Genomic DNA, 26676 nt, shown 5'->3' with positions numbered 1-26676 from the left:
TCAACTCTAATTATAACTAAGTTTAAATAGACTTTCTATATGTAGTGCGGACATCAGACCGAAGATTTCATTAGTTCAATGAATGAGATAGAAATAATGCACCAGCAAATCAGTAAGGACATGGGACGAATGGACGGACAGTAGCGCGAAGACCCAGGAGGAGGCGCACGAATTGCGTGTAGCGCGAGCGCAGGTAAGGCACGCCTGAGTGCGTGCAAGTGTACCTAAGGCGCGCGAGTGCACGCGAGACTGGCCCTTTGGATTAGAGCTGGATCATATAGGAATGTATGGGTAAGGGCCGCATACTCGGCATTGAGACGTGCGAGTCTCTACAGCACATGGCACACATTGCATGGGAAAGCTGCGCCTCATATAGGGATAGCTGCAGATAGCACACAGAATGATGCTGCAAGTTTGTGCAATCTACCTCCTAGTGAAAACTGCCATATCAAGCAATGAGAGGCATGAGTCTCTGCAACGTGTTCCAGGCAAATATATTATTATCTCAATTAGATTATTCAGATATTGATTATCATCATGAGAGTACAATATATTGTAAGGTGCTACAATATAAGGAACCTGCTGCACTAGCAGGGTATCACTGAATGAGAGAATCATGTGAAAGGCGCCGGTTCCAGAGTGCCCAGAAGGAACCGGCACCACATGTCCAGCTGAGCGAGAGTTTTTGGCTCCTCTCTCTTTGTTGTTTCTGCTCCGTATCACACATCCCACTCGCTCGTACCTATAGTTTCCTTGCTTGTTTCTCATATTTTCGATTATTAAATACTTCGCTCTAATATTTCAAATGACACACCAGCATTTAGGCCTTAATCTCCCAGGGAACAGCAACCCTCAAGCAACCTCATCCAGCTCTACTTCACAGAGCAACCAGACATCCACCACTAATAGGCCTATGCAACCACCCATCCTACTCTTGCCTCCATCAACTCAAAGGCCGGTGTAGGGATTCATTTCTGGCTGGGCTGGTAGAGACTGTTTTTACCTTACCTTATGTTGGCACTTTTGTAGCTTACATAATCAAGCAATCTTTTCACCAGTTACCAGTATGAGTCTGAGTGCTCAGCAGTTTTCTATGATATTTCCTCTCCTCAGAGCCTTAAGCCTAGTCCAGAAACCCTTTAGGGTCAAATAGCAGCTAGGTTCTGCAAGACCCAACACATTGTTCAGACTCACCATCTGAATTGTTGTACCTTCACTGGGAACCGCATCTACCCACCCAAATTTGCCTCCCACTGGTAACCCAGCACCTAGTGGATCATCCTCCCACCCAGCACTGCAAAGAAGACCTTCCGTACAATCTGGACATTCATCCACTACACCTGCCAGATCGTCTAATTCAGCAGCTAATCTGCCCGCACCTAATGCATCCACTGGCACAGCATCCCCACTAGTGGGGCCAGCTATAGTCCAACCAGACCCAGCTATGCAGAGACGTACAACTAAGCGCGCAGCCCTACGAGCCAGGCTTCTGGAGTTAGAAGAGGAGGAGGCCAATGGTGCCCACCCACCGGCCAATGCCCCTCTTATTCGTATTCCTGTCTTATTTGCAGACCCAGCTGCAGTTGATAGAGCTCATGAGGCTGCTGCTGCTATGCACAATGAACCAAAGAAGCCCGCATTGCCAGAATTGGTTCCTGGCTTCAAAGCTAACCCACTTGATGCCAGTAAGTTCTCCCCTACAATATTTCATTGTTATCATTACATCATTGTGCACCTTGTTGGGTCAAATCCTCTGTCGTGGCTCTATGCTTCTCTTTGGAAGCAAGCCTTAATTTATATATATCAACTGCTTCGTTTCCCTCCACACCATTGAGAGCTCCATTGCTCACATAGATCTTCACATTACAGTCGTCCCTCCAAAGGTAGAGGATGCCTTAAGGCAATACAAATATGTGCCATACCTAGTGATTACCCCTGCAGCATGCCTTCATGCTGCTCGCAACGGCGACGAGGCATTTTCCTTCAATACCCAAGGCAACATAGTAGCCAAAGGTTTAGATTGTAGCAAAGAACAAACAATTAAATTTCATGATTGGTTGACTGCATCCAGAGCTGTGGAAGAGCGTATCACCTTTTACCATGGCGCCAACCATGGGGCAGCCTTCATATCCCATCATAAGATTGTTTCTGAACTCACATCCTCCCATGGATGGGAAATCACGCAAGAATATGATATTGCACAGCGAGAGCTGGCCGCACAGAACCCAGCCCATGGCCTGACAGGTCTGGACATCAATGCCCTCACGCTCATAGCAACTCAGGTTGCTGCATGTGTATCCCTAGCCACTCAGCCAATACCACATCATACGGAGCTATGCAATCTCCATGCAAGAAAGCACGAGTGCATTGCTTTCGATGTGGGCACTCTGGACATTTGCCAGGTGACTGCAGTGCCGAATCTACCTCTGCAGGCAAAACCGTGACACCAATTACAACCACAGCAAAGAGCAGACACACTCTCACAGCAGCCAACAGAAAGCACTACTGCCTCAATTGGACCCGCTCTTCTGCCTGCTCATTTGGAGCCAACTGCACCAACTTCCATGGATGCAGCATCTGTGGAGAGGCTGGTCATGGAGCCGGCAGCTGCACCCAGTGAGCCTGACCCCCACTTAGTGATAACTCCACTCATTGTGGATTGGGTCGAGGAACTTCTACATAAATATAATATCTTAGATGACTGGTTGCACATACTTGCAGGACTTCATAACAGTTTTGATGTTAGGGTACAAGGCACCCCACCAAACACTCGTTTATTTTGAAAATCATACATCTTCTCAGCTAGACCCTTCCTTTATCGACTCATACATCGCCAGTGAACAAGCCACTGGTCATTATTCCCGAGGTTACACCCCTCACGAGCTCAAACTCCCAATTGGACCTTTTCAATCGTCACCCTTAGGGTTAGTCCCAAAGCCTCATTCCAGCAAATTCCGCTTGGTACAGGACCTCTCATACCCATGAAACGACCCTTCCTTTGCTTCAGTAAATGCAGGTATCAATTCAGACGACTTCCCCACTGTATGGGGCTCATTCAACAGCACAGCAGAACTAATTCTCACTCTTCCGCTGGGCTGTGTTGCAGCAACATTCAATATCTCAGCAGCATATCGCATAACTCCCATGCACCCTCTCCAGCAAAACACTCTATGTGTATTCTGGCGCAGGATTGTGTACGTGGACAGAGCTCTCATGTTTGGTTTAACATCCAGTGCTGGAGTATTTGGATCTATTGCCGACATGCTTGTTGCTATCTGTGGAAAGGCAGGTTTCAACCTGATCCAAAAATGGGTGGACAACTTCCTTGTTATCCATTTACTGCATCAATCTTGGACAGAAGCCGATTTCATCACCCTCACTGCTTACTGTGGTGTTCCATGGAGCCTCGAGAAATTCCGCTGTTTTGCCTCCATGCAACATTATATTGGATTCAACTGGAACCTCAAAAGAAAATCTGTAGCCTTACCGGAGGAGAAACTTGCCAAAGTTCAAGCTCTGGTGAAAACATGGCTAGACACCACAACCAAATTCTCTGAAAAAGAGGCAAACAGCCTTCATGGAAAACTTGTGCACGTTTCCTGCATATTCCCCATCATTTGTCCCTTCTTAAGGGGGCTTTCATCATTTGCAGCAATATTTCGCTCACCTCGTGCAAAGCTCTCCCCACCAAAAGGTGTTATCAAAGACCTCCAATGGATCTCAGACTTGATTCCAATCCTTCCCAACAAAATTCCTCTGTGCTCCATGCACCTGCAGGATATAGGTTGGTGGGGCACATGCTCAAATAAATTGGTCTCTATGTAGTTTAGACAACCTGCTTGGTGCTCGACGCAAGCCGCTCCATCCTCCAATCACTATCAATATGTTACATGCACTCAAAGCCACCTTAAACTTATCTGACTCATTTGATGCTTGCATCTGGGCAATGGCAAGCTGTGCCTTTTTTGGTATGATGTGTTTCGGTGAGATGTCAGTCAAATCATGGACAGCCTTTGATCCAGCAAAACACATCACTCGCAAGGATGTTTTCCTGGAAGTTGACCTTGTAGGGAAGGCATATGCTCGATTAGATCTGCCATCAGCTAAAACAGCTTGCCCAGGAGAAATTCAATCAATCTTCCTAGTTTCCCAGGGCACACTCTGTCCTATTACAGTGCTACACAACTTAGCATCAGTAGTACCAGTGCTCCAAGAGGACCCTTTGTTCTCATGGTGAGACAGACTGGGTGACATCCACCCTATGGTAAAACAGCGTGCACTCAAGCGCATAAACTGCATAATTGCAGCTTGGGGGTGGGGGACCACGTTTGGGCACTTGTTTCGCATAGGAGGGGCCTCATTCTACCTTGCACAGAAGGTAGATCCCGAAATAGTGCATCTAGCAGGGCACTGGCATTCGCTCGCCTATGAAACGTACATCCGTGCCTTTGAACAAATCACTTCTCAACACCTCAGCATCATCCTGTCGTAGCACTGTCTCACCAGTGATTGGGCTGGCTGCGTGATCTGCCACAGTTTGGTTTCACCAGCGCATGGGTAAGCGGCAATCTTGTCAGCGTCCAAACTGAGCTAATGCTCGGCCCCAGCCCAACCACTGTTGGATTGACCTCTGTGCCACCTGATAGATGAAGCTGGAATGTGAAAGGTGCTGGTTCCAGAGTGCCCGGAAGGAACCGGCACCACACGTCCAGCTGTGCGAGAGTTTTCAGCTCCTCTCTCTTTGTTGTTTCTTCTCCATATCACACATCCCACTCGCTTGTACCTACAGTTTCCTCGCTCGTTTCTCGTATTTTCACCCTCCCTCCACTCCCATTATCATTGCAACTATAATCATATTCATGTCATATTGGATTATATCTCGAATATCCATACATACATACATACCTATCATTGTATCTAGCAGCCTATCTTATCACATATAATGGTCATCTGACAATCCGCTGTCGAGTTTGTTTCCTACCCACCCGGCAGCAATCTCGTCAGCATCCAAACCGAGCTAACACTCAGCCCCAGCCCAACCACTGTTGGATTGACCTCTGTGCTGCCCGATAGACAAAGCTGGACAGAGATAACATGGAATGCAATGTCAGAGGTAACAAGAGCACAATGCTGAAAGTCCCAGTGTGAGAATACAAGTGCAACAAGGCAAAGTCCAGTGTGAAAATGTGGTGATTCAAGAAGTGGCTGCTGAGTCCGAACAAGCGATCATTAAAGTGAAAAATCTAAAACTGATCAAGGAAAACCGAGTGACGACATAGTCAGAATAAGGCAAAATGAACATACCAATACCATCTATTTCCTGCATGCTATGTGTTTGGTGCAACCTTTGGTTGGCTTGGCCAGTTCCTGGTCCTCATCATTGGATTCCTCTGTCGTGTGGTGCTTAGTCTTACCCCAGCTGGTTTTCGGTGCCTTCTTTTTCCTCTTTTTGTTGGTACTGACATCTTCCAAGTCTTCATTATTGTCAGATGGAACATCATCTGGCGTGAGTTCACTCGGTGCAGGTGATTTTGGTGGGATGGGGGCTGTCTGCATGAGCCTTGGAGATTGAACAATTGGCAGTGAGGGGAGTTCCGGTTCTGGGGTGACAGAAGCAATTGGTGGTGGGAGGAGTTCCGGTTCCAGGGTGACAGAGCTTTGAGGTGGTGTTGGGATAGTCGGAGTAGCTTCAGGTGCTGCGAGTTGTTTGGCAGTGCTGGCACGAGCGGCCATCTGTGCTCGCATTTTAGCCAGCCCATTTACTGGAGCAGAGGACAAGCCAGTCAAATTTCCGGGTCCATTGTCGTCGGATATGGTCGGTCCACCTTCACGTCTGTTCTCATTTTTAAATAATGTCCTAAAGGCAGAAGCAATTAGCCAGGCAAATTATTAGAGAGGAGAAAAACATACCTGTTCCACCATTTGAGGAGTCCCTCTGCCCAGTCTCTATCCTCGCACTCATGAATAAAGTCGATGATGTTGTAGTAGAATGCTTGATTGTTGAATTTGCCATCCACTTCAGACCATTTGTTCTTGTTGCTGATGGCGAAGCATGCCTGGCAATAGTAGTAGTATATGAAAACAATAAGTCAGTTGTGTTAAGTACGTCAATTAAAATAAAACTCACCTGAACACAAGCATATGCTATATGCTCTGCCTCAACAGTAGCCATGTCATGCAGGGACGCTGTAGAAACAACAACACAGCGAGGCGCGAACAAGGCTCCTGACTGTATCTATAAATGTTGAAAGGTCACGTGTTGCCTAGTCTGCTATACTTGAGAAGACAAGTGTGTTCGACCCTAAAGGGGAAGCGAGTGCAGCAAGGATCTAGTGATATGCGCTGAAGGTGCTACTGTTCAGCCAATGCGAAGGTGCGGGAACGCGCGGGAAAGTGTGTGCAGATATGTGGAAATGAGAGAGACTAAGCTTAAGTGATGATATGATGCAAGATAAGAGATGTGAGAGTGCGAGATGTAAACAAATAGATTTCTACTATGTTCTGCTAGGTAGATAGTGGGTGGAAGTTCAGTGGGAAGTCAAGTGGTCTAAGTGGTAAGGTCTCATGGTATGTATTGCTGGTGCTTATATACGGTACCTAAGCGCTGTCATGCGGAGCCGAAGTGCTACTGAAGTGCTACCGAGTAAGGTCTAGTATGTAAAGATATATATAAGTAAGGGTCCATGATAAAAATAAAGGTGGAATGATATGCAAATGAGAGAAATGGAAATATACGCCCTAGAGAACTTGGTGGACAGTGGATGGATGCATCTGGATGGCTGGCGCTATAGGGTGCTCAAGCATGGGAAAGCGCGGGCGCATATACATCGCGAAGCGCGGGAAGTGTGCATGCATGGCGTGCATTGCGTGGGAAAGCTGCACCTCATATAGGGATAGCTGTGGACAGCACACAGAGTGGTGCTGCAAGTTCGTGCAATGAACTCCCTAGTGAAAGGTGCCATATCACACCATGAGAGGCATGAGTCTCTACAGCATGAGTCATCACCTAATGCAGTGGACGGACCTGTAAAAATATGATGCATTATCTCATAATACAAAATATCAGTAAGATACACGCATATAATCAACTGAAAGACTTACACACTCAATGAGATAGCCCTGGAACAGGCCCTCATGTATGGCATCCTTGTTGTACCTGCTGCCAGGAGGATTTCTAGCCCACAGAAACACTGGAAAGTCGATTGAGGTCATATGGATATGTCTGATCTCCATCCATTTTCAGGCCCTAAGTCAAAGAACATCAGATGATCGGATATGTCATAAATCGAGTACTTACAATGCGGAATCTCAGTTGAAATCAGTGAGTGCTGATATCAGACAAGAAAAGAAGCAAGCACAGGGTGATTGATGCCCATGTGCGCCCTGGACAGTGAGCTGCCATTGTAGATTGTAGGCTTCAAACCTTCTTTTAATGGTTCAGGCGCCACGTAGTGGCCAATTTGGGCCTTCAAGCAAGTTGCATCATCCAAACATGTTCCACTGATAACAGCAGTCATTAAATAGTATATCAGTACACAATATATGCACATATAAGCAGCATATACTCACCTTTCATGTGATCTGAATGAGTTCCTTGGACTTCATGCGATCAGCAATAAGTGATCAGACTCCCGGAGCCAGTTGAAGCAACTGCTGATAGTTGTGCTTGTACTGATTGAGGGTATTGGTTGAACTAAACAAAACGGACATCTTAGTATAGACTTTGCAAAATGAAAATTCAGACTTACAGACTTGCAAGCCTTTTCTGATGGGATTTGTGCTTGGCCTCCAACTCTTCCAATTCTCCATTCTCCATGGCCTGCTCTTGCTGTAGTAGTAGACCTACCCTTAGGATTTTCTCCACATTGCAGAACAGATCAGTGCAATGTGCCATGGCACGTGCTGCCACAAGATACTCCTCTTGAACTTTGAATTCAGAGTTGTTCTCTTTCAAGATCTTAGCTTTCCTGATCATAGATTATATTAGTGATCTCGGCACAAGGAATTTGAATAGAAAACTTACTTGACTTCTTGATCACCTTTATCAGATTTGCGCCCACATTTTTTAGACGACTTCTTAAGGTGAGGTTGCAAGTGTTCCATTGAGGAAATAGAAGAGTTGCTGCTGGTGTCACTCTCTGAAGCTGAGGGGGATCTGGAACGATGTTTGTGTGGCATGCTTGAGATGTGATGCAATAATATCAGTAGAAGAAGTCATGTGATCAGAATTTGATCAACAAAGGCAAATTTCAATCTCCAAAATCACATGACCCACCTTGCTCAATTCTAATTTCTCTAAGTCAAAATCTCTTTGTCATATCCGAGTCGACAATCATGATCATGAACTGACAGCTTGATCAGAAGCATTGATTGCTTCATCCACAGACTGGAATAGGTGCATCTGTCATAACTTAAGGATGCTCACATACCATGCAGGTGGTGATAGCTGAGCCATGTGGCAAAATGGCACAGGCAACTTCAATGACTTAGACCAGGAGTTAGTAGACTCATTTGGAGAAGAGTTGCAGAAAGCAGGATTATCTAGATCTAATACATATTACCACTAAGTCTTATGAATTTGTTATTATATCTAGGATGCAATATAAGATCTAAAGTTTGTATTCATGTTGGGCTGAGTGTGCATCCCATGGATGGCCTCACCTGCCTCAGGTGTGCAAAGATTTTCACAACTCAGAAAAGCCTCAGTAATCATGAGGCTTGGTGTGATGCCAGTAAGAGCCTGGATGCTGACATCTATAAACAGCAGCGCCGTCTGGAGAAGCAAATGCACTGGAAGAAAAAAAGGCAACATGTCATGGCTCCTGATGCATCTTCCTCACCAGAAGGCAGAGATATGAGCTGTAATGCTCGTCAACTAAGTCCTGAAGACTGGATGGATGTCGACAATGATCAATGGCTCGATCATGATCATATGTGTTATGAACTAGGATAGTTCTAACAACAGAGACTCGACAGAGTCTTTCGGCTGTTGAGATTTGTAAAGTCCTTCAGAAAAGAAGGAGTTCTGTATAGACTTAATCAAAGGAGTGCTTCAGCTAAGAATGCTAGTTCAGACGACTTAAGATTGGAGGTCTTAAGCGAAGGAAGTTCTGGGTAAAACCTAGTAAGATTCAAGTGACGTTCTACATAGCTAATACACGTGCTTAAATAAGTCAATATGCGCGCACGGACCAAGATAGTCGTGAGATATAAGTACAGGATCCAAGAAAGGTAAGTGATCATAAATGGAAAGTGTGTTATGGACAAAGAAAGAAAAGAAGCAGAGGAAAAGTGTTATTGTAACATTACCCCCTTACTAGGCATAAAGTCACCGACTTTAATCATCTAGGTTAGCGTAATAAATGGGGTTGTTGGAATAGTCCAAGTCATTGGAAGAGCCCCTTCAGTGACAAATTCCGTATTATATGGGCCACCCGACCTCCATAATATCCTGTATGAGACGGGCCAGTGGATCATGGGCCCATGTTGTGTATATTCTCGATGATGACGGATGGGCCGGGACACATATTATTTCCGATGGAGACGGGTGGGCCCATGTATGCCAATGATATATATATCCTTGATGTTGATGGATGGGCCGGGGGAATATGATCATTCATGGAGATGGGTGGGCCCATCTGGGTAATATGTAGAGTAGGATATTATAGACAGCTGGGCTGAAGAGAGATGTAAGGCAAATATTGTTATATAGACGGGCAGGCCGACGGGGGTGTATTACATATATGGGTGGGCTGACATGGGGTGTATTACATATACAAGTGGGCCAACGTGAAAAGTATTACATATACGGGTGGGCCGATGAAAGCGATATCAAATATACGGGTGGGCCGAGGGTGCGATAAAATATTTATTACATAGACAGGTGGGCCGAGGTGGGGTATAATTATATAGACAGGTGGGCCGACAGAGGATGTATTATATAGACGGGTGGGCCAACATAGGATGTATTACATAGACGGGTGGGCCAAGGTGGGGGATAATGCATAGATGGGTGGGCTGACGTGGGGGAATTGTACATAGATGGGTACATATATGGGTGAGCCTAGATATGTTCCATCAAGACATACAGCTGATGTAGCCACCAGTGAATCAAACATGTAGGATACATGTACACTATGAGTGCATATACCTACTGTCGACCACCAAATCTAAACCCCCTAAGCACAAAAACATGAATCGACCATGTGTGGCATTGACCAATAATCGAGGACTGAAGTGGAAAAACCCCACACCTGAACCCTGGTGTGCAACATATCCTATTTATAAGCATGGACACCAGAAGCAAAACACTCACAAAAATATATATGTCAAATTTTCAGTGCCAAACCCCAAACCGAGATGTACCAACCCCCAAATCCTGAAACCCGAGACTGCTGGGTCTCGGGTTTTGGGGTTCGGGGGTCCTGGAACTCGGAACTTGGGAAATTTGGGGAGATCAATAAAATTTGATTTACAATCAAGTTTATTGACAAACACATTGACTTACCCATGTTTGAAATATATTTTGTTTACACATACCGAGTTCCGAGTTCCAGACCCCCGAACCCCGAGACTGCTGAGTCTCGGGTTTGGGGGTTTGGGGGTCTGGAACTTGGAACTCAGTATGTGTAAACAAAATATATTTCAAACATGGGTAAGTCAATGTGTTTGTCAATAAACTTGATTGTAAATCAAATTTTATTGATCTCCCCAAATTTCCCAAGTTCCGAGTTCCAGGACCCCCGAACCCCAAAACCCGAGACCCAGCAGTCTCGGGTTTCAGGATTTGGGGGTTGGTACATCTCGGTTTGGGGTTTGTGGGTTAGTAAAATGTTTACAGATATACGTAGGTTGATTTAAACATTGTCTGAGAGATGTTGTTCGTCTCAAATGTCAAATCCTGAGTTCTGAATTTTGGGACTCGGCACCTGGCACCCGGGACTCAGGGTTTGGCACTGAGAATTTGACATTCGGGTGTTTGGGTTTCATTGGATCATTCAATTGTGGCATAGGTAACATGCATTGAAAAAGATTTATGTACATCTATCACTGAGCAATTATGTAGCCATTTCAACCTCCTCACCAGGAAGATCAACCTTTCCCTCAACATCCATCTCCTCATCAGAGGAAGCATATTCTGGCAGGAGGTTACCTGGTTCATTAGGGACCACAATATTGCCGGAGGATTCTGGCAAGAGGTTGCCTGGTTCATCTGGGAGCACAATTTCGCTGGAGGATTGTGGGTGGGCTCAACCATGGGACCTACCATAGCAGATCCATGCTCAGGCGTCACGGGTGTGGGTTCCATCACTGAAAAGTCCAAATCAATGAGGTTGGAAAGTGCGGAGGGGAGGGGTGACATGGATGGGGGGGACCTCCTTGATCAAGCAACATTAATCCATCGGCCGGTGTGTCCGGAAGTGAAAATGAAGGGTGCCGGTCGATCACCGTGCGCCGGAGGCTCTCATGGAGGCATTGCAGGGTATCAATCTTAGCGTCCTGCTCCTGCACCCGAGCCTCAAGAATCGCGATACGAGCTGCACCATCCCGAATTGCAATTGCCATGGAATGGAGATCCGGCATGGGAACATCGAGTGCTGCATGAGGCACTGCAACGCTGGAAGACCTGACTGCTAAGTAAAAAATTAGGTCAGCCAGTCATCAAGGGTTTGGGTGACTTACCAGCTGGCGCAGGTGCAGGGACAGGTGCAGGGACAGGTGCAGCTGCAGATGCAGATGCAGGTGCAGGTGTCTTCTTGGTAGTGATGGTCTTGCTGCAACCACGTGACTGCACCTGGGGTGTAGTTGCAGCAGGGATGGCCGGAGGTTGGGACAGGCCATGAGATTGACTACGAGTTTGGGCCCTTGACCGGGAGGGAGACGGAGCATTGGATGGAGCAGGGGCAAGTGTCTTGGAATGTGTCCGGCTGGTGGTAGACTTCCCTCGGATCCGTTTGGGTGGGGATCCCAGAGATGCAGGGTTGCATTTGATCTTCTTGGTGGAGCAGTGGATGCAAGACAAGCAGGGGAGACTGGTCCTCTTGTCCAAATGAGTCGCACAGGGCCAATTCTCCTTGACACAATAATGGCAGGGGTTGTTCTGTGGTATCCGTTAGTAGATGGATGAAAGGGAATTAATTGGAGTACTCACTGGGCCGGGAATGGTGATATCAAATGTAATATTGGCTGGTGGGTCACCATCAGAAGCATTGGAAGTATATTCAGAGGGCTCCTCAACTTCCGGACGACTGCCGGAGGTTGCCTGACGGATTGTTAATACACATATGAGTTTCTGGAGAGCTTCTAAGACTTACCCGAGCCTCCGGATGACTGATGGGAGATTTCTAATGTAATGGGAATGACTGACAATTATACATGGGAGGTCCAGACAAGTCCGAACGACTCACCATGACATCTGGATGACTGCCGGCAGTCAACTGTGGACACATGAGCATATATTTAAGGTCCAAACAGATAAATCAGACTTACCGAAGCAGGTCCAAATGATTGCTTCTTGGGGGAACTGGGTGACCGAGGCGACTGGGGCTTCCTTACAACAATGGTGGAGCACTGGGGAAGGACAATGTAGAGACTAATATCTCTGTGGCCTTGCAGGGATCTAAAATCCCATTGTTACTATCACTTCCCAACATAGCACGACTCATATCTCACACAGCGCGCCCAAGTGCATTGTCGGCCGCTCGCAAGGGCCAGCGCTCCGGTCGCTCCTTAGTTGCGCATCGGCGCGCGCATCCTCGGTTCCGTTGCACGTCCTCCGTCCATCCATTCCATGTCCGTTCGGTTCGTCGGTGCGTATTCCGATTCTATTTTCATTGATTCTAACATATCTCCGGCACTTATGGCCATATTTCGTATGTTTTCCGTTATGGACCCTTTATTACATATTATCTCGCATCCACTTCACTTCTCAGTTCGCTTTAATGCTTGACAGCGCTTATCATTACTTAGTATATATAGACGCGTATAAATCGTGTAATAGGGATCTTTTTCTGCCCACACATCGTTGGACTATAAGTCTAAGTTAACCTCTAAAAACTCAAAAGTATCTAAGTACAATATGAGCGCCGCCGCTGTACACTACTAGAAACTCTGTCCATTAGTATTCTGACTCATTGAGAGTCGCTGCGCTCCACCACCCGCATGCGCACCGCTTCTGCTTAAAGCGCACGCTTCTGTTATAAGTCGCGCGTCAATATCTATCGTCGGCCGCTATCGCTCATTGGCGCTTCATGTCACTTTCGCTTGCTCGCGCTTCGCTCATCGTCGCGCGCCTAACCAGGCTTGACCAAGTGCCCGGTTCAGTGTTTCCTTCCGTTTTATACACCTAGAGGAACCTTCTCAGTAGCAATCCCCTTGGGCCGACGTATATCTTGCTCACCGAGGACTACTTGAGTTATCTCATACTACCTATATTCACCCACTTCCCATTCCTCTTCTACAACTGGAGCCCACCGCGAGGGGATCATCTGAGAAAACCGGTAGGTTATTCAGGCCTACTAAAGAAGGCGTCGCAAGAAATGAAGTCTTGGAAGAATTTCGAAGAGCGGTCGCCTCTTCGCGCTTATCCACCATTCAGGAAATTTTGACTCCGGTCAAATATAACCAGCCGTGAAAATTCTCGGAGCCGACGCGCCCCAACCTATCCCTATTAACACCAAACCCGTTTGCACCCACATCGCCAGTGACGCCATCGCCCAGAGAATCAGTACACGGCGAATCCTCGGACGACTTCGAATCACACGACCATCCCCGCAACCTGCCGCCAGGCGCATTTGTTGAAACACCTAAAAATCCCCTAGATCCGAACTTTATTCCTTTGTCTCCGCTTACCCCGCTAACCATATCCAGCGCGACTATAAAAGAAGAACCTTCATCTCGGATACACGCGCCACCAGCAAGCGCAGCGCCTATCGTGAAAACAGAACAAACAGAACCCCTAATCGGGCTGAACTCTATTCGGAACCGTGCCGCCATATTTATCCCTCAGTTCGGTCATCCAGGACCTTCAAATGTCATACTCCCAACACCCACCATAGCCAAACCTCAACCTACCAAACCCCAATCCCCAACCTGTCCAAATGGCTGCAACTATCAGAATGCCAATCCGTGGCTCGGACAAAGCACCGAAGTTTGATGGCACGGCGGAAAATCTCCTCGCATTTATCGAGGATTATGAAATGTGCGCCGACGACGCGAACCTCGTCGGAGGCGATCGCATCAAGGGTATCATCCACTACTTGCCTAACAGCGAGTGCGCGCTCTGGTCCGGAATGCCGGAGGCGAAGTTAAGCGACTATAATGCCTTTATTAAGGAGGTAAAGGAAATGTATCCCGGCTGTGAAGGCGAGAAGCGTTACGCAGTATCCAACCTACAGTCGATAACGCGCTGTAGAAACAACAATACTGCTAGGAACAAAAGATGCTCCTAACTGTATCTAAAAATGTTGTAGGTCGAGTGTTGCCTAGTCTGCTATGCTTGAGGTGGCAAGCGCGTTCGACCCTTAAGGGAAGTGAGTGCAGCAAAGATCTAGAGGTACGCACCGAAGTGAAGCGCGAGAAAGCGCAGGTGCGCGCAAGGTACGAAGGCGCGGGAACGCACGCGCGTATTAGCGCAAAGCGTGGGAAAGCGCGCGCGCGCATGCGGAAATGGTAGAGAGACTAAGCTTAAGTGATAATATAATGCAATATAAGAGAAGAGTGCGAGATGTAAAGGAATAGAGTTCTATTGCGACTTTCTAGGTAGTAAGTACTAGGTAAAGTGAGAGGTGAAAGTTCAGTAAAGTAATAGTATGTACTGCTGGCGCTTATATAGCGCGCCTAAGCGCAGTCATGCGGAGCCGAAGCGCTACCGAGTAGGTATGTAAAAATATATATATGTGAGAGTCCATGATAAAAATAAAGATGGAATAATATGCAATGAGAGAAATAGAAATATACGCACTAGAGAACATGGTGGACAGTGGATGGATGCATCTGGATGGCTGGCGCTGAAGGGCGCGCAAGCGCGGGAAAGCGCGCGCGCGTATACATCGCGAAGCGCGGGAAAGCTGCGTCTCATATAGGAATCGCTGTGGACAGTACACAGAGTGGTGCTGCGAGTTGGTGCTGTATACTCCCTAGTGGAAACTGCCATATCACGCCATGAGAGGCATGATTCTCTACAGCGCAAACACGCGGCTTTACCAATGCCTTTGCTCACTGAGCTCGGCAATTACTGCCGCGCCTTCAGGGAGATCGCTGATTCCTTGATTGCGAAGGATCACATAGGTATGGCGGAATGGAACCGCATGTGGTTAGAAGGGTTTCCAAGCGACATCCAAGCGCTGCTTCAAACACATTTAATGATCAAATTCCCAGATCATCATCCGCGCGACCCTTATCCTTTTGCAGACGTAGACGCAGCCGCCAAATTCTTGATTCCAGGAATGGGAACGGTATCCCCTGAAACCATAGGAACGTCGGTATTAACGCCATATCCAAGCGCTGCTGCGCCGGCGGCAAAGGCACCGCAGCAACTGGCGCAAGGTACCATTGTTAAGCAGGAATACCAAGCTCGATGACCCGGCGGTGGTTCACCGTCGAGCGGTTGCATGTTCTGCGGAAAGAACGACCATTTCCTCAGCCACTGTCAAGAGAAGGACACCTACATTAGCGCCGGCAAGTGTAAGGTACACGAAACCTCGATGAAACTGGTATTGACCAGCGGAGATTGGATTCCCGGTCGAGCAAGCGACGGTACCCTAAAGGACCGACTAGATAGGTATCACTCTAACAAACAGGCAAACGAGGCGCTCCCCAGTTCTAGTGTTACCGCAGCACTATATGTTCGTGCGGCGACGGATGTCAACATCGTATTGGACATAGACCTGTCCGCGTTTATCCCTACCGTCGCAGAATCTGAGTCTGATATAGACGAGGAGGACATAGATGTGTTATGTGCCGCACAAGCACTCGCGCTCGCAACCGCCCGACACGATACCAAGCACAGATCGGCAAAGGGCGAAGGTAAGGGAAAGACCGTTAGGTTTGATGGCGTAGAAATTGCTAGCGAGTATCGCGCCAAACCAGCGCCCGCATCTAGGCAAGCCACTGTAGCAGAGGAGATTGTCTCTCCTGTGGTCCAAGCTTCGTCAAGTAAAGGGAAAGCACCGGAAGTCGTGAAAGCAATAGCCGCGCCAGCAGCGGCCGAATCATCGGCGAATGCATGCAGGGTAAACGCTGCTCCCGTAACTTCATCTTCATCCTCACCCAGTATAACACACACTGACCTTACAGATTTGACAACAACCATGGCATCATCTTCGGCGAAAACGGCATCATATCGGTATTCGCATGGCTTAGAGGACAAGGATGCTGATAAGCACATCCTCGAACGCCTGCTGGATACTCATATCAATATCTCAACAAGGGAATTATTCGCAATATCGCCTGACCTCCGCAAACAATTCCGCGATCTCACCACCACCAAGCGCGTCACGGTCGGCACAGTATCAGTGAACGAACTTACAGGACACCCGGTTTCAGATGAATGGATGCGTGACTATGATGCCAAGCGCTTGCGAAGCGACGACAGCTGAGTTGTAGCAGACCATTTTGCGCCGCTACGCTGCATTCGCGCAACTACCATTGGTGGCAGGGTAGTAACCTGTGTCCTAGATCAAGGCGCCGAAGTCGTGGTAATGCCAGCCGCCATTTGGAAAACGCTCGGTGTTGGTCTGCGGTCAGACCATCGCTTAAACATGGAATCGGTTAATACTAACAAGGACGCGACGCTCGGCATCATCGAGAATGTGCCGCTAGACTTCGGCGGAGGACCGCTGTACTTCCAAGTACAAGTCATACCACACGCAAGTTTCAAGATTCTTCTCGGTCGCCCATTCTTTAAGCTAACTACCTGCCGCACGTTTGACCTCCCTGACAGGGAACAGGATATTTTGGTTACTGACCCGAACACGCGCAAGGAGTTACGCATTCCGATGCTGCCTTGGGTGAAGCGCTGCAAGCGCTGTACAAGCGGTCTTTCATGTTCGGATCATCTGCCGAAAGTAAAGGAGGAAAAGGGTTTTTAATTTTCGATGATCTGCACTATCCGCGGGGAGACAATACCTCTCATATCCCCCGCTACCGGTATTTTCCTTCGTCATGTCTCATTCATTCTCGCATGTTTCCCGAAGCGCCGCAAAATGTGCGCGCTGTAGAAACAACAATACAATGAGGAACAAAAGAAGCTCCTGACTGTATCTGTAAAAGTTGTAAGGTCGCGCGCTGCCTAGTCTGCGTTACTTGAGAAGCAAGTGCGTTCAACCCTATAGGGGAAGTGAGTGCAGCAAGGATCTAGAAGTGTGCGCTTAAGCGAAGCGCGAGAAAGCGCAGGAGCGCGCAAGGTACAAAGGCGCGGGAACGCGCGCGCGTATTAGCGCGAAGCGCGGGAAAGTGCACGCGCGTATGCGGAAATGAGAAACTAAGCTTAAGTAGTGATATAAAGCAAGATAAGAGATATAAGAGTGCAAAATGTAAAGGAATAGCTTTCTACTATATTCTGCTAAGTAGTAAGTGGGTAGTAACTAGTAAGTGAAAAGTAGGAAAAGTAGGTCCAGTGTAGTATGTACTGCTGGCGCTTATATAGCGCGCCTAAGCGCGCTCATGCGGAGCTGAAGCGCTACCGAGTAGGTATGTAAAAATATATATGAGTGAGAAACTATGATAAAAATAAAGGTGGAACTATGCTAATAAAGGAAATGGAAATATACATACTAGGGAGCTTGGTGGACAGTGGATGGATGCATCTGGATGGCTGGCGCTATAGGGCGCGCAAGCGCGGGAACGCGCGCGCGCGTATACATCGTGAAGCGCAGGAATGGTGCGCGCATGGCGCGCATTGCGTGGGAAAGCTGCGCCTCATATAGAGATAGCTGCGGGTAGCGCACAGAGTAATGCTATGAGTTCGTGCTGTATACTCCTTGGTGAAAACTACCATATCACGCCATGAGAGGCATGATTCTCTACAGCGCTTCAAGTGCCCGATTATTGCTCTTAAGGAGTATCCCCGTATCGTTTCCCAATTCCACGCAAAGTTCCGTTTCTTCATTCTCTCATTGCATCATTTCCGAACTGTCCGCGCACTATGCGCATTTATCGTCCACCCGATCTGTTATTGATAAGGTGTCTATCGACACTTTCAATTCTTACTATTATTATGATCGCGCACTTCACGCGCTGGTATATAAGCCAGTCGCAAAGAAAGTACGAACGGTGCCTACCACTATGCCGCCAGAGTATAGGATAGTGCGCAAGTTACCCGAGGACCCGCTCGCCGGGTTACCCGATTTACCGACTCACCCCCCAGAATTTACACCAGGTACCCGCTTTACGCGCGAGCGCGCAGAAAAGCTAGATTTAGATCTGGCCAATTGGCTGTGGCCCGAAGAGCTCAAGTTGATAACTTGGCTCGTTAAGGCTCACAAACTTGCATTCGCTTGGGGCACCTCTGAGCAGGGACGTCTCGATGAAACATATTTTCTGCCCTATAAGATTCCGACAGTGCCGCACACTCCATGGTCGCAGCGCAATATCCCGATTCCACCCGCAATTACCGGTGAAGTCGTTCGCATTATCAAGGAGAAGATTTCATCAGGAGTATACGAGCCGTCAACGGCCGCCTATCGCTCGCGCTGGTTTTGTGTCGTGAAAAAGGACGGCCATTCGCTGTGCTTAGTTCATGACCTACAGCCGCTGAACGAAGTCACCATTCGCGACGCATCAGTTCCGCCGTTCCCAGATTTCTTGGCCGAAATGTTCGCCGGATACGCGGTATATGCGATGTTGGATTTGTACGCTGGGTATGATCAGCGCGCGCTGCACGTAGACTCGCGCGACATGACTACCTTCGGAACACCCCTAGGACCACACCGCTTAACCACACTCCTGCAAGGACATGCTAACACCGTTCAAGTGTATCAAGGCGACACGGCCTTTATTTTACAGGACGAAATTCCCAAGTACACGTCGCTGTTCATCAACGATGTACCGATCAAATCAGCCAATACTCGATATCAGCGTGAGGATGGCTCTTATGAGACGATACCCAAAAGCCCCGGCATTAGGCGCTTCATCTGGGAACACTGTATAGTGGTCAATTGCATATTACAGTGCCTAGAAAATGTCGGCACGACGGTATCTGCAACCAAGTTTGTATTAGCCGCACCATCTGCGACCATCGTCGGTCACAAGTGTACCTTCGAAGGGAGGATACCCGATGAATCCAAAGTACAAAAGATTTGTGATTGGCCTGAACCTAAGAACCAGTCGCAAGTGCACGGGTTCCTAGGTACATGTGGTGTCTTGCACATTTTCATCCATAATTTCTCGCGCATCGCGCGCCCGCTGATTAACCTGACCAAGAAAGATGTTCCATTCGAGTTTGGTGAGGAGCAACGTCAAGCGATGCAAACACTCAAGGACTCCGTTCTAGATTTGCCCGCGCTTCGGCGGATAGATTACGAAAGCGGCTGGGAAGTCATCCTAGCAGTTGATACTTCTTGTGTCGCGATCGGGTATATTCTGCTACAAGTTGGCGAAGATGGCAAGCAATATCCAAATCGGTTCGGGTCAATTGCGCTCAATGAGGTCGAGAGCCACTACTCCCAAGCGAAACTCGAGCTTTACGGCTTGTATCGCGCAGTGCGTGTATATATATTCGGCATCGTCAACTTAACGGTCGAAGTCAATGCGAAGTATATCAAAGGTATGATCAATAATCCCGATCTGCAACCCAATGCGACCATCAATTGGTGGATCGCGGGTATTCTTCTATTCCAATTTAATCTCGTTCATGTACCCGCCGCGAAACACGCCGGCGTAGATGGTCTCTCAAGGAGACCGCGCACCGACGATGATCCAGAAGAAGATGACGATCACGAGGATTGGATTGACTGCACTTACTCATTTGGCTTCGCGATCCTGAACGATAGGATGCTCCAAGTAGAGTCGGCCAGCGCCAAATATGATTTAACCGCACATATGATGCCTTTCACGCAGTCACTGAGGCGCCTACCTGTCTTATGAACCTTCCTTGATGTTACAGAGCCGCTACAAGATGACCCGCAGATTCCGCGATCCGAGAAAGCGCAAGCGCTCGATAGGCGCATGGTATTGATAGAACATTTCCTACTCAATCGCGACAAACCCGCTGAATTTACACATGATGCATTCACTGTGTTCATTAGCCACGCGGCACACTTCTTCATTCTGGAAGATAACCTTTGGCGCCGCGAAGCGAATGGCAAGCACCAGATCGTGGTTAAGCCGCATAAGCGCTACCAAATTCTGAAGCAAGCGCACGACGATCTTGGGCACAAGGGAATATACGCTGTTTGCTCGCGGCTGCTACTGCGTTTTTGGTGGCCGCACATAGATGACGACATCAAATGGTACACGCGCACTTGCCACGAGTGCCAGACCAGGCAATCGCTGAAGCTTCATGTTCCGCCGATGGTACCGACGCCTGGAGGTTTGTTCCGCAGGGTGCACATTGACACAATGAAAATGCCGAAAGCGGGCGGATATGAGTATCTAGTTCAAGTGTGCTGCACGCTCACGTCATATCCGGAATGGCGCATGTTGCGCAAGGAGAATACAAAGTCGCTTATGGCCTTCATATATGAAGAACTCCTATGCCGATGGGGCCCTATCACGGAGATTATTACTGACAACGCGCCCGCTTATAGATTAGCCGCTGATATGCTCGCAGAGCGGTACGATATCCACCTGATCTGCATATCGCCTTATAATTCGCAAGCGAATGGTATAGTAGAGCGCCGACACCGTGATGTCCGGGAGGCCATCATTAAAACTTGTGATGGAGATGATACTCATTGGTATCAAGTCATTCACTCGGTATTTTGGGCTGAGCGCGTCACCGTACACTGCGCGACAGGTTTATCGCCCTATTTTATGGTGCATGGCATAGAGCCGATCTTCCCCTTTGATCTAACAGAAGCAACGTTCTTAGTGCCGACGCCAGCGCGCGCGGCGTTTAGTACCACAGAACTCATTGCATGGCGCGCACGACAGTTGCAGAAGCGCATTGAAGATCTCACCTCAATTAGGGATAAGGCCATGAAGGCGGGCTTCACGTCTATTCGCGACTTCGAGAAGCACTTTCGTGGGACTATCTGCAACTATGATCATGCACCCAGCACCTTAGTGCTGGTGCACAATTCGAAGGTTGAGTATGAGCTCAGCAAGAAGACGAAGCCGCGATACTTGGGACCGATGATAATAGTGCGCCGCACGAAAGGAGGCTCATATCTGCTGGCCGAGTTGGATGGCGCTATCTCTAAATTGCATTACACAGTGTTCCGCGTCATTCCATATTTTCCAAGCAGCAATGAGCGCATTATGGTGACGAGCGTCACGGGTAAAGACGACAAGACCCTCAATCACTTAGCCGACGAAGATGTCGAAGAATCCGACGAAGACGAACCCGAGCGCGCGTCTGACGCATAGCGCTTATCCACTTTCCGCATATCAACCAACACTTTCACACACATATCCGCACAAAACCGCTATCACCCCACTCAACACATCAACAAAAACAACATATAACACAAAAACAACCGCAAAAACATACCATAGATTTCTATTCTCTCTGTTTTACCCCGGGCTTCGGCCGGCGACCTCAGTTTCCCTTATCATGTCTCATAACACGCACATTGCATTGAACATACACCCAACAGACTCTATCCTATACAGCCGATCAGCCGATAATCAACCGCCAAGTATATATATATTCAAAAAGATAAGTTATCATAGAAGCGCTGTAGAAACAACAATACAATGAGGAACAAGGATGCTCCTAACTGTATCTATAAAATGTTGTGAGGTCGCGCGTTACCTAGTCTGCTATTCTTGAGGAGACAAGTGCGTTCGACCCTAGGGGAAGCGAGTGCTGCGAAGATCTAGAGGTACGCGCTTCAGCGAAGCGTGAGAAAGTGCAAGTGCGCGCAAGGTACGAAGGCGCGGGAACGCGCGCGCGTATTAGCGCGAAGCGCGGGAAAGCGCGCGCGCGTAAGCGGAAATAAAAGAGACTAAGCTTAAGTGATGATATAAAGCAATATAAGAAAAGATAGATGCAAAGTGTAGACCAATAGACTTCTACTATGTACTGCTAAGTAAATAGTGGGTGATAACTAGTAAGTTCAAGGGAAAAGTCAGGTAAGTAATAGTATGTACTGCTGGCGCTTATATAGCGCGCCTAAGCGCGGTCAAGCGGAGCCGAAGCGCTACCGAGTAGGTATGTAAATATATATATGAGTGAGAATGCATGATAAAAATAAAGGTGGAACTATGCTAATAAAGGAAATGGAAATATACGCACTAGGGAGCTTGGTGGACAGTGGATGGATGCTTCTGGATGGCTGGCGCCATAGGGCGCGCAAGCGCGGGAACGCGCGCGCGCGTATACATCGCGAAGCGCGGGAATGGTGCGCGCATGGCGCGCATTGCGCGGGAAAGCTGCGCGTCATATAGGAATCACTGTGGATGGTACACAGAGTGATGCTGCGAGTTGGTGCTGTATACTCCCTAGTGTAAAGCGCCATATCACACTATGAGATGCACGAGTCTCTACATCTCCCAGGGACTTAAATTCTGAGTGTCCCCACTCAGCGCGCGCATGGTGAGGATTTCGAGTGATAGTATGTGCGTGCGATGCATGTACAATGCTTGGGTTGTTGGGCGATGAATGCGCGAGTGCAGGAATTATTGCGCAAGGTGCAAAGGCGTGGGAAGGTGCGCGCGCATGGTATGCGCGAGGCGCGAGAATGTGCGCGCGCTATGCATGAAGGCGCGGGAATGAAGCATAGCATGGTGGATTGCGAGGGTGACTCTGATGTGAATAATATGCCATGGGTGTGGGGCGATGATGCGAGAGTGATATGGATGTGGCGCGCAAGGTGTGGGCGAGATGCGCGCATATGGCGTAAAGCGCGGGAAAGCGCGCGCGCACAAGGCGCGAGAAAGCGCGTGATTGTCGCATGTGTTGTATGGTGGGTATGATGCAAAGTGGCGCAGTCCAGGAGCGATCCAATCCATGTCCAGACCAAGTCCTGCTAGGCGCGCTAAATATTAGATGCTAAAGGTTTGAACATTGTGAGTAAAACTATATGTGAAAATATGAAGGGAAAATGGTAGACTTTGCGGATGTCCTATCCGACTTGTCTTCTTCGTGCAGCTGTCAACATCTACACCTTCCTATGAGCAAGGCGCGGGAAGCGCGCATGTGTGCGCGCGCGAGGCGTATGGGCGCGTGAATATTGCGCGCGTATGTGCGTGTGAGCGTGGGAAGACTGCGCGCATATGTGCGCGTTCTAAGGTAAAAAGGGGCATGGTGCCGCGTCATGCGTGCAAAGAGAAAATAATACTATTGAGCTAGGCGGGCACGATCTATGGTTGTTTTTCTTCTATGTTCTTCTAGGCAATCCCTATATGCATATATATCAGTGTGTTATTAGTCTTTTGGACAGTGTTATAATGAGAGAAAATGAAATGAAAGAGCGCTGGACGAAACCCAGGGTAAAACAAACAATATCCTATGAAACAGTGTTGGTATATGTTCCTCCTTTGATGCGCGGCTGAGGCGCTTGATCCTCCTCCTTGAGCGCGTGCGAGTGCGCGTGGCTAGCGCGCTTCGCGTCTCTTGCGAGCTAACGCTTGACCCAAGGTAGGGTTGGAATGCGCGAGGCAGTTGGCGCGCTTGGGGGGGCTTGTAACTGGCAGAATGAATTCCTGCACAACGCGCTGCAGGTTGAAGGCGCGCCAATGGGAGGCGCAGCAAGGGGTGTAGAGGCGCCCTACAAGCTGATAGGATGCGCGCGATGTGCGCGCCTTGGCGCAATTTCGCGCGAATTTGATTATATTGGCCGAACACGCGAGGAACGGCCATTTCTCTGCAAATTCATTAGCGAGAGACATGTATAGTGAAGAATTAGGCGCAAATGTTGCGCCAATGGGCTGTAAGGGTGGTATATCAAGGCGCAATAGGCGCATAGGTGAAGGAGAATAGTGCGCATCAAGGCGCGCAGGAACGAAATTGACATGGTAAGCAAAAGTGCGAAGAATGCGAATAAATGTGCGAAGTGCGAAGTTAAAGGTGATGATAGGGGGGTTAGGCGCATATGTATGTGTCAGGCGCGCGCCTATGTCACGCCTGGATGTCTGATTGGAATATACCTTGTGTTGAATGACAGAAATGAAATTTAAAAGGGGAGAAGCGATAGAAATGCGGTAGCGTGAAAACTCTGCTAAATTTATGAGTGCACGAGGCGCGGGAACGCGCGCGCATATTGTGCGATGCGCGTGATCATGGCGCGTGAACAAGGGGTGGTGAGAAGATGAAATTAAAGTGTTTGGAATCATCATATAGCTCCTTAAGAGCTTCAAACATGAAAAGGACAAAAAGCGCGAAACAAGATGAGGGTAAATATACACTGCCTCTAGGCGCGCGCATTGCGCGTCCTCAGGCGCAATATGGTGCGCCTGAGTTGCGCCAGGGTCGCCTGAGACATGCTCTGCTTGGTGGTTGTGCAGCGTGATGCACGGATGTTTTACCGGTGCGCGATAGTCACTGGAAGCAAAAAGCGCGACATGTGCGCGATCGTTAGTGACAATTGGAGTTACCAGAGGCAAACTCTGGTTGATGCAAGGTGCAACATGAGCTTCTGATGCGGCAGAAGGCTCCTCCATAGGCGCGCTAAGGCGCGATAGATGTTTAGGGTCATCCCTGACCTCTGATGATGCGAGTGGCGATAGCAGTGATGGTGATGGTGCGATTGGTGAGGTTTCTTCCTTAAGCGATGCGATAGGCGGGCGCGTTTCGAGCGATGGCGTAATAATGTCCACAATGGGCGCGTTACTGTGCAATAGATATTTAGAGTCATCCCTGACTTCTGGCGAGGTGATAGCGATAGGCGCGCGTGTTTCAACGTGCGCGTTAGTGTGCAATAGATGATTATAGTCATCCCTGACTACTGATGCGATTGATGGTGATGGAGATGATGCGGATTGTGAAGGAGATGGTGCTGCTGAGGATGATAGTGAAGAGGCGCCTGCAGCGCGCTTTGCGAGCGCGCGTTCGAGTTCGTGATCTAAAGTAATGCAGTCTGATATAGCTTTGCATGCTGGCGCAGTTGATGCTTGAGGTGCGCGTGAATCGCGCGTAGGCGCGGGAAAGGCGCGCGCGCGAGGCATGTGAATAGGAACTGGTGGCTTTCTGTCAAGTACAACATCTGAGGGTGCGCGATAGAAGAGTCCAGCTGTTGCATTAGCGCTAATGGTCGTATCCTGCGTTGCGCGACGCGCGTGGTAGCGATCTTTGTACTTAGCTACCTTAGCTTGCACTGGTGTGCTTGGCGCTACCACAGGTGCGCTAACTGGTGCGCTTACTGGTGCGCTTGGCGCGGGAAAAGCGCGCGCAGGTAGTAGGAACTGCGCAGCTGCAAAGACGTCCATGAATGGGTATGGGTCGTATGGATGGTGGTCAGGGAACTTGATCATAAGGCGCAAGCGAATTTGCGCCTGAGCATCGCTAGGGATTCCTTCCATGAATAAGCGGTCGCATTCGGCCTTTCCAATACGGTCTTCATCCATGAGTGGCTGCATAATCTTCCTGAATGCGCGCAGGTAACTGCTTAGTTCTGTGCAAGAGGGCATTGGTTTGTTAGCGTATTCGCGCGCAATGGCGCGCAAATCTGCGAGCGTGTAGCGTCTTTTACCATCCCATCCAGGATACATTACCTTCACCTCATCTAAAAAGGCGCTGTAATTATCTACTGCCGCTTCTGGCATGCCTCCCCATAGTTCTCGATCATCGCGCGCAAGGTAGCAGATGATACCTTTGATGCGGTCAAGTCCTTGGAGTCCTGCTTCATCAGCAAGCTGCTCATAGGTGTCAATAAACTCGGCCAGGTTGTCTGTAGTGCCATCGAACTTGGGCGCGTTTGCTGTGCCGCGGATGGGCATTCTATAAGGCATTGCAGCGTGAAAAAGCGCAGGCGCGCGCGAGGCGTATCACAGGTGCGCGCGTGAGGCGCAGAGGCGTGGGAAAGCGCGCGCGCAAGGCGCGAAAATGCGTAACTAAAAATTGGTTAGCTTTTGAATATGTAAAGAGATTGACCTTTATGTGTTAAATAGCGTGAAGTGCGAAGATGCGCAAAACTAGATCTTGCTGACTGCTCCCCTCGCGGTGGGCTCCAGTTGTAGAAACAACAATACAATGAGGAACAAAAGAAGCTCCTGACTGTATCTGTAAAAGTTGTAAGGTCGCGCACTGCCTAGTCTGCGTTACTTGAGAAGCAAGTGCGTTCGACCCTATAGGGGAAGTGAGTGCAGCAAGGATCTAGAAGTGTGCGCTTAAGCGAAGCGCGAGAAAGCGCAGGAGCGCGCAAGGTACAAAGGCGCGGGAACGCGCGCGCGTATTAGCGCGAAGCGCGGGAAAGTGCACGCGCGTATGCGGAAATGAGAAACTAAGCTTAAGTAGTGATATAAAGCAAGATAAGAGATATAAGAGTGCAAAATGTAAAGGAATAGCTTTCTACTATATTCTGCTAAGTAGTAAGTGGGTAGTAACTAGTAAGTGAAAAGTAGGAAAAGTAGGTC

The 26676-nt window shown here is 48.5% G+C and overlaps 3 protein-coding genes across 3 annotated transcripts; all 3 read right to left on the bottom strand.

Annotated features, from left to right (window-relative positions):
• Positions 1-5313: 5313 nt before the first annotated feature.
• F5891DRAFT_1188108 (uncharacterized protein) lies at positions 5314-6172 on the bottom strand (the record flags this gene model as incomplete). Its single annotated transcript, XM_041366952.1, has 3 exons — positions 5314-5857; positions 5911-6056; positions 6128-6172. 3 exons carry the CDS (start codon positions 6170-6172, stop codon positions 5314-5316), a joined length of 735 nt encoding a protein of 244 aa, XP_041226577.1.
• An 890-nt stretch (positions 6173-7062) lies between these two features.
• On the bottom strand, positions 7063-7233 carry F5891DRAFT_951398 (uncharacterized protein; the record flags this gene model as incomplete). The annotated part of the gene is made up of 1 exon (XM_041375040.1): positions 7063-7233. One exon carries the CDS (start codon positions 7231-7233, stop codon positions 7063-7065), a length of 171 nt encoding a protein of 56 aa, XP_041226576.1.
• A 390-nt stretch (positions 7234-7623) lies between these two features.
• On the bottom strand, positions 7624-8812 carry F5891DRAFT_979888 (uncharacterized protein; the record flags this gene model as incomplete). Its single annotated transcript, XM_041376942.1, has 6 exons — positions 7624-7693; positions 7749-7967; positions 8024-8155; positions 8351-8386; positions 8430-8547; positions 8662-8812. 6 exons carry the CDS (start codon positions 8810-8812, stop codon positions 7624-7626), a joined length of 726 nt encoding a protein of 241 aa, XP_041226575.1.
• Positions 8813-26676: the final 17864 nt, after the last annotated feature.

This window comes from Suillus fuscotomentosus, assembly GCF_016647785.1.
Source record: "Suillus fuscotomentosus strain FC203 chromosome Unknown F5891scaffold_24, whole genome shotgun sequence".
NCBI lineage: Eukaryota > Fungi > Basidiomycota > Agaricomycetes > Boletales > Suillaceae > Suillus > Suillus fuscotomentosus.
The sequence above is the reverse complement of the archived record's forward strand: the minus strand, read 5'-3'. Positions and strand labels throughout refer to the sequence as shown.